The sequence below is a fragment of the Buteo buteo genome, chromosome 3 (genome assembly GCF_964188355.1).
Source record: "Buteo buteo chromosome 3, bButBut1.hap1.1, whole genome shotgun sequence".
Taxonomy (NCBI): domain Eukaryota; kingdom Metazoa; phylum Chordata; class Aves; order Accipitriformes; family Accipitridae; genus Buteo; species Buteo buteo.
Genome location: NC_134173.1, coordinates 43,928,808 through 43,947,947, shown reverse-complemented (window position 1 = coordinate 43,947,947; position 19,140 = coordinate 43,928,808). Strand labels below are relative to the sequence as shown.

At 37.3% G+C, this 19,140-nt stretch overlaps 1 protein-coding gene across 4 annotated transcripts in view; it reads left to right on the top strand.

Annotated features, from left to right (window-relative positions):
* Positions 1–19,140, top strand: part of JPH1 (junctophilin 1) — an 87,315-nt gene that overhangs the window by 48,924 nt on the left and 19,251 nt on the right. For all 4 annotated transcript variants that reach the window (XM_075023463.1, XM_075023462.1, XM_075023464.1 and 1 more), the window contains exon 3: positions 6,741–6,859. In XM_075023463.1, the coding sequence (XP_074879564.1) occupies positions 6,741–6,859 (119 nt within the window). The remainder of the gene's footprint in view (positions 1–6,740; positions 6,860–19,140) is intronic.

Sequence of the window (19,140 nt, the reverse complement as noted above, 5' to 3'; positions counted from 1 at the left end):
ATACTTTATTTTCATCTCTACCTGTATAAAGACCACATTAACCGTTCCTTTTGCTGTGGTGTGTGGGGCTAGCCAGCATGATCTCATATGCCTTCTGGGCTACTTTTGATGACAGTCTCCCATATTGGCTAGATTTTTTTTTCCCAGTGTTCTGTTTCAGTACAGTTAAATACAATGGGGTTTGGAGTTGTTATCATCGAACTTTAGGTTACAGTAAACTTTAGGTTTACTGTAGGTTACAGTAAATTGTCCTCTTGGAGTTTTTTGGAATCCAGAAGTTGTGTAATCTGCCAACTCTAACATAGTATGTTTTAGCTTGTATTGAGACATTTTAATAAGTAAAATATTAAACAGCTCTGGAGCAAAAACCAATTCCTAAGGTAAAATGCACATATAAGCCGTTTTCTTTCATGTCTTCTGCATTAAGCTTTGAGATGTGTCAGAGAGTTAGCTTTTAATCCATTTTGATATGCTTTATTAATTCCATGTAATTTATGCTGCTGTTTAATTATGTTGCCACAGGGTAAAAAATCAGAAACCTTGAAAGCAATCCGAGTATGTTAAATCAAGGCAATCTGTATAAGGTATAGGACCCATAACCTTTACATGTGTGTGAAGTGTTTGGTGAAATATCCTTTGTTAAAACATGATGTCACATGATAGCACAATATGCTATTAGCCTGTAAATCTTTATGTATGCAGACCCAGTTTATTTATGCTGTTATTTATGCCCAAGACTGACATCTGGCTAGACCAGTCATAACCCCCAGGTTATTTTTTCAAGTACTGAAATCAGGTTGGCCATTTGCCAATTTGTAAGGAATTTCCTCAGTTTTTCAGGAGTTGTTAACTAAAGGTTAGTATTTTTTTCAGTTCTTTAATATGAGTTAGGACTGAAAAAAACCTGAGAAATGGATTTAGGCTGGGAAGGAGTTTTCAGAAGCAAAATCCATTAGGTAAGATGATATGGATCAATGTGCCGGCAGTGTGTACATAATATATCTGCTTATGCTTTGCTACATCAGCCTTTACTGGTAGTACCAAGGTAGTCCAGTTCCTGAATGAAGTCAGTTCATGAAGAAGGAGCATCTGGTTGAAACTAAAATCTAGCAAACCACAAGTGAAGCACTTTGAAGAGTTTTTAAATGCAGACTTCTTGATTGAGGACATATATCTCATTTGGTCAATTCAATCTGTAGTTTAGGAGCACTTTAAGTTACTCACTAACATGAAGCTCTCTTATTTCAATATCTGTAAGTCAGTCTTTTTCCTCTCTCTGTTCCTCTCTGAGACTCCTATTTCTTGCTGGTATTCAGTGACTTACCCTCACTTCTGAGGTATATTACAGCAATGAGTTGCTGAGAGTGATGAAGCCAAGAGTTCTTAGGTAGCTCTACATAGTTGTGCACATACGTTTTTTTAATCCTACCATAGCAGAATATTGGTTTTCACCCAGTATTATCACTGAAAGAAGCTGAGGAGGACAACCTAGCACACTTGATAAATGCCAGTCTCTCACTTGCAGTGTTAAAAAATGCATAGATGCTAGATAATTATCTAGCATTCATTACTGATACATAATATCAGAAGAATATGGAAATAAAATGGGGGCAAGGAGAAAATTAAACTACCAAAGAATCATTCCTTAAAGTTTTCCTCTTCCTCTCCAGCTCCTCTTTTCCTGGAAATGGTATTGATCTCTGTAGCAATTTTATCAGAGCTTGGTTTTGCAGAATAGAGCCTCCAATAGATAGAAACATAAAAACCTTGGAAAGTTTCATACCTGGAAAAAAACCAACAGAATATTCTTTGCTTTCTAGAAGAATCACTGAATTTTTGAATTTAGGAAGATGGGATTGTTTTTTAGAGAATTCCAGTTTCAGAAGGGGTGATAAGGGTAGTAACCCACAATATGTAGTGTTCCTCAGACAAACCTGATAGCTGTCATTAATTAAATATATCCCTGAGAACTTCATGTAGGTTTAACCTTTACTGATTTTTATTTACAGTATGGAAATCTGTTAGTAAGTAACATTGTTAAGATTATTAATTTAGGATAACTTGATAGCAACATAATTATGTTTCATATAGTTGGCAAACAGAAAACAGAAAATTATTAGTAGCATTTTAAGAAACAGAAAGCAAGCTTCTGGAAAGCTTTATGCTGGAATCACTGTGTTTAATAAAAGCTGAAAAATGAAACAAAGTAAACATGTTGCTTATATTTTTAGTTGACTCTGAATGAGACAGCATTACAAGTGCATTGAAGGATACCATGGAAATACAAAATGATCTGGAGGGTAATGGACAGTTCTAAATAGGGTTTAAATTTAGACGAACATTACATAATGCATTTCAGACACATGGTATTATATATAAGCATCGTTGCTGCAGAACGCTAGATAACATTGTTTAAGCTCTTCAGCCCTCAATATTCCTTCTTCAAGGCACTTTTCAGACATAAGTAGATAGAAATCTGATCGTAGTATTGCTGGAAAGGGAGACTGCTTGTAAGATGCCCCTGACTGTGCTCATGATCTCTTGAGTGTAGCTAAGATGATGTGTATATGTTTACCTACCCAACCAAACACAGAAAAGTTAAGTATCAGTAGTGATATCAGTTGTCCCACAGTCTAGAAAGCTTAGGCTTCTTTCAAAATCAGACCCTGATATGAGTCCAAATGAAATTTCTAACAATAGCAAAGTTATTCAGTTAGCCATTGGTCCTCGAGCCCTCACTCACTGATGACAGAGACTGGTAGGTATAGGGACTCCATACGCTGTCACCTGATACCAACACTCTGCATAAACTATAGCTATGGGTTCCTTTTTAATGTAAGTATAGTTTGATTCCTGCCACAGATAAAACCGAATTTTGTCCCTGTCTTGATTGCATTTACCACCACTGTGGACTCATTAGCTGTGGTGGATTGTCCCTCTAAATATGAACTGGTTTTGTTTTAAATACTTCAATTTTATATTGGTTTGAAAGCTTTCAAGCACGTGTTTGAGACATCATGTGGAATATTGATGGTAGGATGATTCTTTCAAGTAGATACACGTGTAAAAACACATGGCAGTTCAAAAATTCGTAATGTGTATTATTTGTTACAGTTGCTGAGAATGAATTTTCGCAAAGGACTGCCTGTTCACCTAAAAGAAAAATCAATAAAGGGCATGTCACTCGTTATTTTCCCATACTGTTTTGCAGTCTGTGGATTGCTGGCTACTTCCCTGCATAGTTTCTATTTTGCTGCTGAAACTTTAGATTGACCCTTCCTGGAGAATGTGTGAAACAACATGCAAAGCCTACTGCAGTCATCTTCTTGTCTGGGGGAGAGGAAAGGAGACTTTTTTTTGAGTTTTCTCTTTCAAAAGTTCTCATAAAGATTTCTTGTTGTGGCAAAAGTTGTAGAGATCTCTGGGAAAAAAAACAATTCTCAAGTAGATGGTGGTCATTCAAATGTGGGTCATTTTGACTTGGTATATCATAGACTTAAATATCCATGAATGAATACTGATAATAAACAAAACTTCAAGACTTTACAGTGACAAAATTACTCCAGGAACAAAAGGTAAAGGCAGCTTTCCCAAACTGTATAAAGCATAAATGGAGCAAATGGATTATATTTCAGTGGGGCTACCCTGCTGTGATAGCTCTCTCTTATAAACATTATCATTCAGAACTAACAGATTTCTCCATAGTCTCTGATAATAACATTCTGATAGTGTGGCAGTCAGTGCAAGGCAGAATAAAACAAGTACAAGCAAAATGTAGTGCCAAGCAGCAGTAACTGTAAGCAGGTAATATGGAAAACAGAAGACAAATGAAGTGTGGAAGTTAGCATAAAAAAAAAGGCAAATTATATAGCAACAGAAAAATTGTTTGAGTCTGACACTTATAAGTAAGTATGCAGGAAGTGAAAGAAATGTCTGAATATACAGCTGCAAATTGAGATAATAAAGTATGCATTGCTGAAATTAGCCAGTAAAGCATCCAAATGCCAAGATGATAAATAGCAAATAATGCAAATAATGAAGAGCCTGTGTTCACAAGCGAAGCACAGTGCTTCTGTTCTGTACAGAAGCACTGGCTCTGCCGGTTCCTCCTGTTCTTTTCACATTTGCTGTATGTCATCCATGATGCTTGCTGAAGAGGCCGTCAGGGACGTGTCTCGGCACAGCCACGTGCACACACTTTTGTTTGGCTAGTCGAAGGCCTGCTCAGGAGCATAAACGCTGTTCTTGTGCCTTACCCTCCTGTGCCTATTTAGTTAATCTTGCTGTGCTGTCTCTCAGCGACAGTACAGCACTGATGCTCTGCTCAAGTGTGTCACTGAGACACGCATTGGCAGCATTCGCGTCTGAACAGTCGCTCCTGTTCTGGTCTGCTGGAACTCCTGACTGTGAGCGCAAAAGGGGCAGGATAGCAGGAAGTGCAAGCTGGAAAAAAAAAAAGCGTAAGATAAGGCAGCCAAGGAAAGCAGCGCTCATTTTCCTTCTGTTCCATTGGCTTCTTCCTGCTGTGACTTGCTTTGCCCAGCTTCATGTGACAAAGTTTCACTAGCTTATTACTCATGTCACCATTTAATTCCTTAACTAATTGATACTGTATGCTTGGACAGGATGTGTGATTTGCTTCTTGCATATAATAATATAGAAAATTCACAGACATCAATAAATAACTGTACTATCCTGGTAGTATGTTTTCCTGATGCTGGTCATTTCATATATTAGCTTTTAAAATGTCTACTGTAGCGGTGGCAATAGTATGAGACTATTTTTATATGGGAATAGTCTGGTTGTTCTATCATCACAAAAGGATGATCAGTGTCTAGTTTATCTATGTGCCAACTACATTATTGTCTCACAAAACAATGTCCCAGTGCTACGATTGCTTCATTAAGTTTATGCTACGTAGACATAATTATGTAGGAGCTAAGAATAGCTCATCTAATTGAAAATAATGATTATAGAGAAAGAACGGGTTTGATTACTGTTACTAAGCAAGCACATACCATACAACCATTCATGAACTGCACAGAACACGTATGGGATTATATGGTGTATTTGTTTTGATTAACAGTTTCTTTCCCCCATCCCGAGTACAAGTCAAAGGTGTTACTGCTTATTTGCTCATTATCTTTTTTCTCAGAGACCTAGAGGGACCTGCAAGAAGGCAGCATGAGCTGATGTTTATCCAGTAAATTATGACAAGCTAAGCTTTGAGATAACATTCAGCATTTATCCCCACACACATTTTAGGGAGGATGTAACTTAAATAAATCTTCTCCAGGCACCACAGATGAAACCGTCTATGTGGGTTTTTTATGTCTGTGTTTATACTAGTACCCTACGGGATTAAACATCCTTTTAGAAATGCAAAGTCTGCCATACTGTTAATCTCTTGGTGCTCATTCTGGTTAATGCTAACATTTAATTCTTGCTTCATCTAAAACACATAGAACTCTTCTTTATTCCTTGAAAATAAAACTGAATTTTTACAGCAGAGTTGCTGAAAGTTTTCATTTATTTGATTGCTGTTGATTAGTATCACCAGGCACATAGGATAAAAGTTGCTGCTGCTGTTGTCCTCTTAACTAATTTTTTTCTTACTTAAGTGTCAGTTTTCTGCTAGAAAGTTATGAGAAAATTCCTGAGATCATGAAATTTAATGTATCTGGTTTAGAAATGTTATTAATGTCTCTAGAGGCTCAAAAAACTCTGCCAGTTTGCCATGTTTAGCTTCCCCTCTGTTCTAATGAACCATTTCATAGCTCTAGGCTATGTGTTAGTGCTGTAGAGGCACAGAGTGATCACTGCCATCAGGAATTTTTAAACACATGACTGTTTAAAAAATGAAGTGGGGAAGGAAGATGGGACAAACAGTGATGCAATCTTGCAGTAACACAACTATCAGTTTGCACAGTCTGGAATCAGAGACATTGCACAAGCTGTTCTTGAGGCTTTTTGAGAAATAGCAGAAGGAAAAAAGTGGAAGCAGAGGGCAGATTACTTTATGAAAGTATTCCAAACTGTTGTCTTGACTTCAGAAAAGTTGCCTTTTCAGTTTGTTTTGGATTTGAAATTCACTGAGTTACAAGAATTTAAAACTCTTAAGTCCCCATTTATGCAAATGCCTGTTGAAGAATCAAACACATTTTCCATCCCATTTGTTTCCAAAATGGTCTGATTGTGGAAGACATTTCTCAATTTTTTAGGCCAATGTACGTCAGTTTTGCCCTTCAAAAAATTTTACATGGCACCAGCATTGAGCATTAACTTTGAAATGTTTTAAAGGTAATAGCATTCCACAGTCCCCTTGAACACCATGTATCCTGGTCTCACAGACCGCTGTTTAGAAGTCTGTGTGGTGGCCCAGTCTGACCTTCTGTACACTTCTGTGCACGTTCTGGTAACATATATTAAAATCATAATCCCAGGTTTTGGTCAGATACTATTATTTTTTGCTATTTAGAAATTTTAATTATAAGCTTGGACTGTAAACTGTGTACCTACAAGTAAATGTGATACAAAAATGAGCAGGACTGAAGAACTGAGAGGAATAGTGCGTTGGTTCTGAAATACTTTGATATGCAGTTACTCACAGCAAGTGGGCATAAGAGTGCACTATATAGTATAGTGTATGGTCGCTGAGGACAGTAGTCCTTTGCTCTCACATTATTGATGCAACTCATAAAAGACTCCTCTGCATATAAACTGTTTTCTATTTTGTACAGAACTGCACATGCAAGAGCTAAAGCTGATGCTGCTGATCAGGCTGCTCAGGCTGCTCGCCAGGAATGTGATATTGCAAGAGCAGTTGCCAGAGAACTTTCACCAAATTTCTACCAACCAGGTAATTATAGATTGGGTTTTTTGTGGCTACTGTTTTTTTATTGCAGTGAAAAGGTTCTGTGTTAAGTTAAAAAGTTGATTTCATTTTGAAAGTTGTCATTTTTACAGAAACAGTAGTCATGTGGAAGTCATGAAGAGGGTACATTTCTCAAGGAGATTTTGTTTTCATTTTTTAATCATTTGGTGACCGTTGCTTTGTATAAAAACAGTTGAGTGTCGAAAAGTCAGTATCAAGCATATACCTTTGCCTCACATTAATACCTTCTTCAGAACAGTGTCAAAGACAAACCTCAGAGAACATAAAGCAACATAAATTTGGGTTATTTCTATAATGTGTTTATTAGGGGGAAGATCCTTAGCTTTTTTACTGTCCAAGGGAATTCTTGACAGTCTTGGTTAGGTAAGGCCTGAGTTCTGGAGAATGCTTTACTGTTACACATACATAACCTGTGGGGGAATCTTCCTCTGTTACACCTGTGGTGCTCTGTGGAACATTAGTCCCATACTCAAGATACCATAGAATAAAGTCTGTGCCACCTATATCAACATTGCAACCCATTTTCACTTGTCATGTTGTTTGGAAAGTTGCTATAGAAAGAAGCAAAATAGGTTTTTCTTTGTTTTTCTGGTGTCTTTCCATGAGGTCAATATTTTTGTGTACTGCTGTCTAGCTTAAGATTGGCTAGATAAAATGGAACTCCAGTTGCCAATTTAATGTCTTTTCATAAGTCTGTCCTTTCTTTCACCTGTCAAATGAGTTGAGTCATATCTTGTTACTTTTCAAGGACTTGCCTGCACTTGTATGCTAATATAGATTATAGCTCTGAGATTCTTTTTCACTTACCGTCATCATCTGCCCATCCTTTTTTCAGACACAAACCCGTTTATTCTTAAATGTACCAAATGGTGGATGCAGGCTAGTATCACGACCCGCAAAATCCAAGAACAACAAAATTCTTCAACATTTTCTAAAAATCCACCTATTTCCTTCAATTTTTAGTATAAATGACCATTATATATAATTTGTAACTAAATCGTTACTGTCAGTTAGCTTAAATACTTGGGTTTTTCTTTATTACTTAAAATACTTAAAACTAAGTATTTAGTTGTAGAGAGCAATCTGTGTGTTTTGGGGTTGGGAAGGTTGAGGCACTCTTTTTTATTTGTTTAGTGCATAAGTCAAGGGCTGACCACCTCTTGCAGGTTAGAATCTCCATTCCCCTTATTGCTCTTGCAAACTTTCTTTATACACATCCTGTTATAAATTCATCTTTCTTGAACATGGCTGTCCAGAACTGCAGGCAAAGCTCAGCAGAACTATTTCTAGTAGTAAGATTTTACTAGCTTTAAAATGGTATCAAGATGTATCTCTCACTCTTGGAAATGACCTCAGTAGAACCGTATTAGTGGCCCATACTTACTCCTATGATGTCCAAGTCTTTTTCTTTTTTCATTATTTCATTCTTCCATCAACTGATGTACTCCCAGTTTAGAGCAGCAGTTCATCTTATTAGTCATAAGTTAAGAAGTCATAAGCTTAGCCATGCAAAGAACTAATAACAGGGACCCTGTCAGAGGAAAAGCTTGATAAAGAATAAAAGTAAGAGGGAATTAAAGCATGTGGAATGAAAGTATTTCAAAGCTGCCAAACCATAGAAATAAGGAAATGGCTGGGGTACTCAAGCGAAAATGCAAACATCTGATGGTGTGAAATTTGACCCCAAGAAATCACCCAGATCAAGAATTTGTTAGGTGTCTTTTTTTACTTCCTGCCACAGGATATGAAGTAGCGTTGCTGATAAATTGGCTAAGATTTGGGGAGAGAAGGTGTGAGATTCTTATTTTCTTCTCATTTAAAACTTTTATTCCAATTACAGAAAGGAAGAGTTTGTATCCCTTCCCCAAATGCAGCTGTATATGTGTACAGTTATGTAGCAAAACATTTCTCAAAGTTTACTTACTCTATTCTTTGTGTGGAAATGTCTATCAGCTATCTACCTATCAAAAGATAAATACCTCTTTTGGAGTCTTAAGTTTTAAATTTCCTCATTATTTTCAAGATGGCCAAATACTGTATATTTGTACGCATTTGAAAAAAAATTGCTATTCCTATTGCTTAAGTAACTTTAAGATGCCAAGATGTTAACTAAATTTCAGTTATCCCAAATAAGCTGCAGCAAAACACCAGATTCATGCATTATTGTGATCCTTTCAAATACTGTCATGTCAAAGATACTTTCCATCCTCAGTGTTCACGATGCCTTTTTCAGATACATTCTTTCTGAGTGGTACCAGTTAACGCTGAGACTCACCTGTACACATACCTGCTTATTGAAGTATTTCACAAGTGTCATGCTATGAGTTACTGGACAATGTTATCATCAGCTTTTGTCATTTATGGTACTAGAATAGATAAATATTTCTGAGTATTTACCTTCATTCACACAAACAGCAGTAAATACCTGCTTTTCAAATAGCATTTTTCACGTGTTTGAATGAAAACAAGGTAATCATTATTGCTTCCCAATAGCAACTTCTCTGTTTTCTTCTGTTGCTTGAGCTTTTTATTTTTGCAGTATATAACTTTCTGTTAGTGCTGCTAAAAGGTAATGGTTAAGTATTGTATCTCAGTCTCTAAAACTATAGTTAAGAGAAGGCTTTCCATTGTGCTAAATTGTCTTGAAAATAAGTTATTGTGGGAAAGGGTAATTTTTCTCTCATTGCTTGAACTGCTTAGTACGGTAGGCAAGCATGCTGTCAGCAATGAATAAAGGTATGTAGTATATCAAAAAGTCTCTTGAAAGAAACAGAGAGAAAAAAAGTGAAAACAACAGTTAAGAATTTTTTTCTGTCTTAATGAGTGATCTCTGCATAACCTGCGGCCTAAGTCTATTTAAATATTTGAAAATCTTTTGATAAAGCTCTTAAATTTCAGATTCTTAAAAAGCAAGCTTCTGGGCCATATAGCCTAGTAGTACCCACAATTTATAATTACAGTGAATATTCATCACTCATTGTACCGTGACAGTTCTTACTTCCCAATTACTTTCTCTCACGTGTCAATTTTATGTTCATTAAGACATTCATCAGAAGCTGCCAAGAGGTTCTAGCTTTGTAATGTAGTTTAAAAGGAGATTGAAAGGAGGACAAAGCAGTAGGAAGCAAAGTAGCATCCAGCGGGTAAAAATAATAATGTCAGTCTGAATCATGAATATTGAGGTACCACAGAAATCTTGAGATCTAGCATTCCCAGTAATTACCTTAATATTTGTATATAAGGAAAGCAAATATGATTGAAAAGGTCAGTGCCATAGTGTAAAGACTTACAAGGTTACAGGGAGATGTTTTACCTAAGCTTGTTTACACTAGTCTCAGGCAAGACGCTGCTTCTACTCCTGTAGCTAGTGATTAATAGCTATAAGGATGGTATATCTTTGCAGAGCCCTACCCGCAATGCTATACATTTTGTAGATTTAACAAATGTTGCAGTCTTTATAGATGCCATAGTTTACAGGCCTTTTTAATCACCAAATAAAACAAAATTTGAGAAATCCCAGCTCTGACCTGTTTGTTTCCTCCAGGCATCGCTAAACTTGTAGATGTGTCAAAAGAGCATACCAGGACAGGAAACAAATGAAACCTGAATCATATCCACATTTAAGGGAGTCATTCAGGGACGGTTTGAGATTGTCTTTGCTTAGAGAAAAACAATAAATGCTAGTTTGTGTCTCTTGTTAAAACCTAGAGAAGAGCAAATGACTAATGGGAGTGCTGTATCAAAGGTGTAACAGAAAAGAAAGGCTTCTGACACCCAGTGAAAAGGAGGAATATTGTTCTAGTCTCACACAAGGTTAATGGATGCTTTGACTTACCCATTGCATTCTAAATTCCACAGGCCATCTCTAGGATATACTCTTGTAAATGCACTATCAGGAGGTAGACTAAAGTATGAACTTGCACGGCTAAGCCATAATTGTCTGTATGCATATATATCCTGCAGCAAATGGATACTGCTCTTTCATTCAGTTTGAATGAATAACATTTGATTAAATGAAAGAGGGGTAAAACTACTTTGCTGCAGGGTAAGAGCAGTCTGAGCACTTTACCATGGAGCAATTAAGGTCTGGAAATTCAGATCTGAATGGTTTTATGGCAGATTATTTGTCAGGCCAGCCAGCTGCCAGATGAACATACATGGCTCACCAGAACAATTCATCCAGTGTTTGACCTCCTAAACAAGGCATGAGAGAAGTTAAGGAGCAGTTTATCAATTAACACTCTCTAAAGAGATGGACAGAATTTCTTTAGGTGAAATATATGAGCAGAGAACAAAGATTTTCTAATGAAAGAATAGGATTTTGTCAGATTTTACCAGTATTTTTTACAGTAATGTTTGGTTACTGTTACAGCATCAGTCTTAACATGCTGAACATCACTAGTTTCAGAAATAAGCATTTTAAGCTTATGATAAGTCAATTTCTAATGGCTTCTAATGCCTTAAAGAGCAACTGTGTTTTACATTCTCTTTTGACCAGTGGTGGATGTCTGTAGCCTTGGATGAAAACACAACCTTCCCATCTTCCTCTTCTCTCCCATCTCCACCTCCTCCAGTTCACAAAATCCAAACTCCATATGGACAGGAAAGAGAGATTTCTGCCTGATGCTAATTAACTGGAATGTACTGGCTAAATGCATGTGAACCAGGCCAGATATTTTTATTTAAAAAGCCAATTACAGTGAGCATTTTGCCTGATTAGAGTTACCAGCCATGCCATCAGTTTGTGCCTTAAAGCATATGGAAGCTTACTAGTTATTCTTAGTCATACAAGAGGCTATTCATTTTCTGAAATTATTCAACATACGGCTTCATCATCCTCACACAACTGTTGTCAGGATTCTTGCTATGGCATCTTTTCTGTAGAATTTATTGCTTCCATCCTCTTTCTAAACAACTCTGGAGAAGCCAGAGGCTATAGAGGTATCCTAAGCCACTTCTGTTGTATCTAGTAATCAAAGAAAGAAGGTGCTTTAAAAGAAAAGGTATCAGATTCAAGCTTTATTCTTGTTCTTCCCTTCCTTTTTATAACTCTTGGCACACCAGTCTTCACAACTTGACTTCCAAATTTATCACCAGTCTTGCCAAACCCTAGGTACAGATGCCCCCACCCTTCCACATCTTTCCTTTTGCGCAGTGAGAGGCCCATCCAGCTTGCTGGCAATCTGCACCTATCCTGCCCCACTGCCATAGACGCATGCTGGCTCAACCCACTCTGCAGTGTTCCTGCATGCATCTGGGACAAGAGAACATACTTGGGAGAAAGCAAAAGAATAAGAGGTTACAAAGGAGTAGCCTTAATTCTTCAGTATACTTTCTGAATCTCTCCAAGATACTTTTGAGTGACATAATCAAATGATTTGGTTAGAAAAAAAAGGTGCATAATTAGTTTTGAGCAAATTAACTTTAATAACAGAGAACCAGTTTCCTGTAGAGAGATAAAGCTGTTACAGGCTTCCTATAGGCTTTTCACAGGCTTCCATTAAGTACTGAGCTAGTTAATTTGCATGTAGATACAGCTTGTGGTTGCCTAGTAAAGGCTACAGGATCTGACTAGGAAGCTAGCTAGCTAGTCAGGCAACTAAGCTGGACTAGCTTCAGTGCTGTCTTGGCTATATTGCTATATTGAAGTAGCTTCTTGAATTCTAGCCTAGGTATACCTATCTAAGCTGCCACCATGGGAGTGTTAATTACAGGTATAACCTGAGAGAAAGAGGTCAGTGCTACCTCAGTGTTTTAATTGCCTCCTTTCTCCTGCTCAAAATTATTCATTTGCACCCCAAAAGAACTATTCCTTCTAGGACACAGAAAATGCCCGCTTTTGGCCTGCTCCAGTAAATTTCTATATTGGTCTGTCACAGTGTCCATCAGCCAAGGACAAGATGAAGTAGGGTCTATCACATGGGAGTATTATCACAGTGTCAACTTTTCCATTATAAATCCTATTTATAACTGCGTCATAGATATTTGTTCCATGTTGAAATTCAGCGAACAAGGCCTGTACTATGACAACTTTCCTTACAGTGCTAATTTTTGAAAGGATTTTATTATACTAGTGAAGGCTGAAATTACACTGAAAAAGGTTAGGTTTCGCATGTTGTTTTTTTAACATGTGACTGAAAAAGGTTAGGTTTCGCATGTTGTTTTTTTAACATGTGATATGGGTTACATTAGCACATCTCTACAGCTGTGCTGGTTACAGTGCCTTGTAGTACTTGACCATAAGCAGTTAACACTTGCTGTAGGCTTTTATGCTGTTGTTTTTATAGGAAATGGGGAATGAGATGTATTCCAGAGGAAAGGGTAGAACATTGGGGAAAAATAATCTTTGCAGCTGCATTCTACATTTGTCAAGGCCAGAGAAATAGATGGCTAATATACATGGCTTTTTATTCCAAGAAAGTCTGTGAAACTTAAGACTTACTTAGAAGTAGAGAGAGTGTAGAGAGAGATCTGAAAAGGAAAGGTGTTATTCGGATTATAGACCTGAGTAATGTAATATTGTTCAGTATGACATAGAAGATCATGCTGAAAATTTGGAGGACATGAAGATTTCTACCTATTAGTCTTTTAACAGTTACTCACTCAGATCATAATCAGAACAGGAGTCAAACCTGGAACTGAAACACAGGCAACATGGAATTAGTAGTTGAATTTTTTTGTATGGTGAGATTAAACAGGATGAAGACTGTAAAAAGAGAAGGTAGGGGGACCAAGATCAGAGTAATCTGAGATTATCTTCCTTGAAAGTATAGTTAAAAATTGAAAGAAAAATGAGGGGGAAATAAAAGGATGAATGACGGACGTTAACAGAGAATTGTTCCGGAGGAGGAGAATGGCCAGCTATGTCAAAGGAGGGGGAGAATAGAGTGCTGTTAATGAGATATGACTAAGAAATCAACAGAGGCTCCTCAAAAAGTATCAGATGAAGAGCAGAAGGTATTTTGTCAGGGGCAATTGCCAAACTGTGAAGACTACGGGATAGATTTGGAGATGAGGAGCAGTGAATGGATATTGCAAACTTAGAATTTAGAAATGAAAACTTAGGCCACAGAGGTGAAGGGGGAGAAATGACACTGCATGAGGTCAGAATGGTAAGTGGCATGATGATTGGGGTTTCTCTTGAAATACAAAAGATCAAGAATATGTTGGGAAAAAAGCCAGGACAGGATGGAAGACTAAGCAGATCACATGCCCTAGTTTTACCAGAATTAAATCGATTGTTGTGTTTCTATAGTTCTGGCATTTGCAGTGCAGCAGTCAGTTCTGTTAGCCCACTTCTGACTCTTAAGCTTCTTAATTGATTCCATTGATAGATAAAAGAAATTAATTTTGTAGAAGTGCGATGCAGCTTAATGAATACTGTTTCTGAGTATTGAAAAATACTGGATTAACCCTCGACCCTCCAAGAAAATTCATAAACCCATATAATTTAAAAGCAGTAAATTTTGCGTCTTTTTATTTTACTCCTGCTTTTGCATCTTCCAAGTTCATATTTTCAAGTGTTTTTTCTATAAACACAAGGAGATAAAGGAAACTTCTAAAAAAATGAAGTCTAACGTTATCATATAGTGATTAATCCCTTTGAAATATCTAGAGTTTAAGTAAAGGCAGTAATGCATATCTAAATCTGTGACTAGACTCAGTGGAGTCTAAAACTGTCTAGTTATTTCCATGTTACTTTGCCCATCTAAATCATTCAAATGTAATTTTGGTTGTTTGGTGACATACATATATTTCATGTCTTCCAAATATTGAGCCTTATTGGCACATATTCCACAGGCATAAGAAGTGCTGACACCTAGAACCCAAACCCTGGGTGCATATCCTAGGCTCTGCTTTTTTCTGTAGTGGAAGAGTAGAAGGGTGTTCAGAGAAGAACAGTGCAGGCACTGTTTCTTCATCAAATAATGATTTTAAAAGAGCCAAAAGTTAGAAGGGCTTTGGCAAAAATTTCACTCAGTTATTAAATTTGCTAAAGGGCAATACCATTGTATTGAAAAGCATCTGACAGCTATGAATGATATTTTTCTCCTCCTAAAAGCTCTAAGTGATGTTATTTTGTGGTTATTTCAAGTTGCTTGTGGAACTAGTTGCAGTTTTAATCTGAAGCTGATTGACCCGTATCAGCAGAGCAACTACTATAATTTCAGTAATTTGTAATACCTGTGTAAACCTGCATATGTGGAAAGCTGGATTGATCAGGAGCTTGAGGGTTGGTTTGTGTAAGAAATTTTGATTAAAGTTGTTGTCAGTATATGATACCAAATTCTGCAAAGACAACCAAATGCAAGGAAGAAAAACCTACTTCTTCCTCCATGTTTGTATGTGGCCCAAGAAGCAATGTATGTGAATTAACTTTAACAGTCTATTAACAGAGTCTTACTGAGAAATGTTTATGTTAAAAGTTTTGATGTGGAATAGAAAGGCAAACCCAAGACTGCTTTGCAAGAGGAGAGAATATGCTGAGAGAACACTATGTATTAAAGCCATAAGTATTTTGGTTTTAATGTAAAACATGGCTACCAAATTAGTTTCAGTTTTGATCCTAAACTTCATCAAATATAGTGTATTTTCATGTTCAGCTAAAAGACAAGACATGACAGTTACTACTAATCTGTAAACTCCTGTTTTCAAAAGGAGAATCAAATGCGTTTAGATAGTTTTCCTGTGTGATTGCAATAGGAATACTGGAGGTTGTTGACAAGAAAAAAAAATAATAAATGGAAGTGAAAAATGGCACGGAGAGAGAAGCTTGATAAAGTTACAAGGAAATTGGTAAGCAACACATGTGACTCTTCACTAATGACTAGCCAAGTATCATGGGTGATATGTTGCAATAGTTCTATAATATGGTGAACAGCATGTTATTTAAATCAGCAGGTAACAGTGAAGTGGTGTGTTGCAAACAGAAGCTGGAACAAGTGATAGGATATGGGGAAACAGCCTCAAGTTGCACCAGGGGAGGTTTAGATTGGATATTAGGAAAAATTTCTTCACTGAGAAGGTTGTCAAGCACTGGAACAGGCTGCCCAGGGAAGTGGTTGAGTCACCATCTCTGGAGGTATTCAAAGACATGTAGATGTGGCGCTTAGGAGACATGGCTTAGTGGTAGACTTGGCAGTGTTAGGTTAATGGTTGGACTTTGTGATCTTTTCCAACCTTAATGATTCTATGATTCCGTGATTCTATGAAAAACAAAGTTCTCAGTAACATTCTACATATAGCTGAAAGTGGGTGCTACTATTTACAGTGGTGATCACTCGCCAAATACAAGATAGTTTGCAGAATCGTCAGACCTAGTATTTAAACTGAAGACAGTGACTTCCTCCTCAGAAGTGCTATGAGATGTCTTTAAGGGCTGACAGACTCGGCCACTTGGAGATGAGATGTGAACCTGCTCCTACTGAGGTCAGTTGCCAGACTCCCATGGAGCAGAATGATAGCCATGCATTTGAAATGTGATACGGAGAAGCACCTAATACTCTTCCAGGCTGTATATACAGAAGAAGCACGTCATGGAGAAGAAGGGTAATGGTCCCTTCTCTGCATGATTCCAGTGACACTGAATCTGAAATACTGTGTATAACTTTGGGCATCGTCATATCAGAAAGATGTAGACATGTAAAGACATGTGGATTATACTGGGTAAAGGCAGCTATTGTGCCCCATTAACAGTCTCTTTATATATATAAAATTCATCTTTTCAGAGAAGATGCAGTTGTGATGAGAACAGAATTACAGCCTTTCACTTCTGCCCATCCTTTCTGATAGATAGAAAGGAGCTTAAAGAACACTACTACTGCAGTTAACATTTGCTGAATTTTCCAGTGGATTTTTTCTAGTTTTCAGAAGAATGTTCCCATGATCAAAGGTTCATGTACTATTCTTAATAATAGCTGTAAAACATACACTGATGCTAGGTTTCAGTCTCCCTCATGCCCCAGTGCAGCTCAGCTGAAGTAAAGTAGGCTCTAGATTTTCTGTGAAAAAGCTAAAACCTTACCTTCTCAGTTATCTCATATTAAGCAGCCTGCAGGCTCAGAAGCATTCAAGTAGATTATAGTACATGTGTTATTTAGCTGGGAACATTCACATTGAATACAATATGTGTATATTATCTAGCCTGGAAAAATGAAGCCTGTCCCTATATACAGGAGCCATATGCAACACCATATAATCTTGTCAAATATTTTTTGAAGTTCTGTTAGTATTCATCAACAGAGAGTTAGGATAAGTAAAGCAAGCTGTAATTAAGATTGCTGGTCATGAGCCATTTCTGTGTCCATAAGCTGATGTCCCAGTGAGGTGTTAGAGAGAGCTGCGCAGCACTCATTTTGCTGTCTATCAGGTAGGATAAATATTTTTATTTATATTTTTATTATATTTATATTATTTATATTTTTCTGATGGTACTGAATCCAAAAGTATAAGGGCCTACTCAGAGTAATCTGCTATGCAGATACAATTATGAATTTTGTGCCCTTTTTTGCAAATGCCACAGCTACTTCAGTCACCTAGTAAAGCAGTCACAGAAATGGAGCAGAGATTGGATTTACAGTCAGAATAAATACATTGTTCTTACTTGGTGCTGACTGCAGGCAGTTTTTGAGATTCATTAGTCTATTCTTTCCTGCCTTCAGATCTTTCAGTGTGTATGTCTACTCTGTAATGATGCATTTAGAAACCTTTTGAGGAAGAAAATCTTACTTTTAGGGATTCTTTTATCCTTAATTATTTTTTAATTATTTATTGGAGAATAAAAAAACGGACGATGCAAAAATACTCTTTATGTATTATATTCAGGTATGTTTATGGTAGGATGACTCAAATTAATTACAGATTTGGAGGAACTGACAGGAAGGGAGAGAAGAGGCAGTCTGAGTTTTGCACAGACAGGAATTGCATTAACGTCTTTGTTTTGTCATCCTACTGCTAGGCTAACAAGTTTGTGATGTTGCATATGATTTTAATTGTTTGGTGGAAGTCCATTTCCTTTTTTGTTACCATTGCTGTTGCTAGCAACTCAAGGCTGTGTGTTTGAGTAGGCGTTTTGATATTTTCAAGAAGCATTGTGAGATAACATAGTGCCATATACTTTGCAACAAATACCTGTGTGAAATGCAGAGAGACTAGCAGTAAAGTAGTCAGTTCACAGGCCACACCAATAGCTCTCTTGTGCTGTGTAAACATCAGAGCAGAGTAAACATAGAGGCATAAGAACTAGCCTTGGGTTTGGCCAAAGTGTATGTGTGTCTCTGTATGTGTGGCAAGTAAATAGGTAGCTCAGCACTCTTGATCTTTGTCAGTCCATGACAGGAAGTATTTGATGTGGGTTTTGAGAAGGCCCCATCATTTTCATTGATGTCAAAACCAGGAAAATAAAGTACTAGCAGATATTTTAAAGACGGTAGATAGGTTGGAAGTTGTTTAAGATACTGCACAAAACTGCTTCCTGAGCAGAGATAAAGTAGTTGAGAGGGCAACCTTGATACACAAGAATTTGTATGTTTGGGGTTCTTCTGCAGGAGACACTTAAGCAATTTCTATCAGTGATTACCTATTGTATGCTTATCTTTACTGAGCAAGAAGGGAAGGTTGCATTTAAGACTGCAGTAAAACCTGCTTGTATTCAGTGATGCCACCTGTTAAAGTGAGTCCTAGGTTGAAGATTTGTGTATTCTAACTTTTACATCACTGAATGATGATGTAGTTTTGTCAGGCTGTGGCAATAGTATAATATCACATTATGTGCTATCTTTGTGTTGTATTTTTAGGTCATGGTAGTACATGGTTTGAAGGACAGCAGGCTGCCACATCAAATCACAACAGTTCCATAAAATAAATACATGTAGGCATCGTTCTCCATGACGTTCATGGATCCAGTGAGTGAGTAACTGTTGGCACATGCTAGTTTCAGTGTTGCCTCCAGTGCAGTAGGAGAAGAAAGGCTACCAGGAGTACTGCTTAAGGAAGCAGTAATGCTAACAACAGATTGAGAAGCCCTGGAAGGAAGTGTAAGCTGGAGGAAATTTCAGCAAAGGGAGGCTATTTTGGGGGGGGGGGGGGGGGGGGGCAGGGGGCAGGAAATGAGGAGTTGGGAGTAAGAGTGAACTAAGAAAGATTACCAAGCATTCCAAATAGTAAACATTGTATTTTAGAGTATTTTTAGATTATGCAAAACATGCTTTCTTCTCCCTCTTGTTTACCTTGTAGTTTGCTTTCCT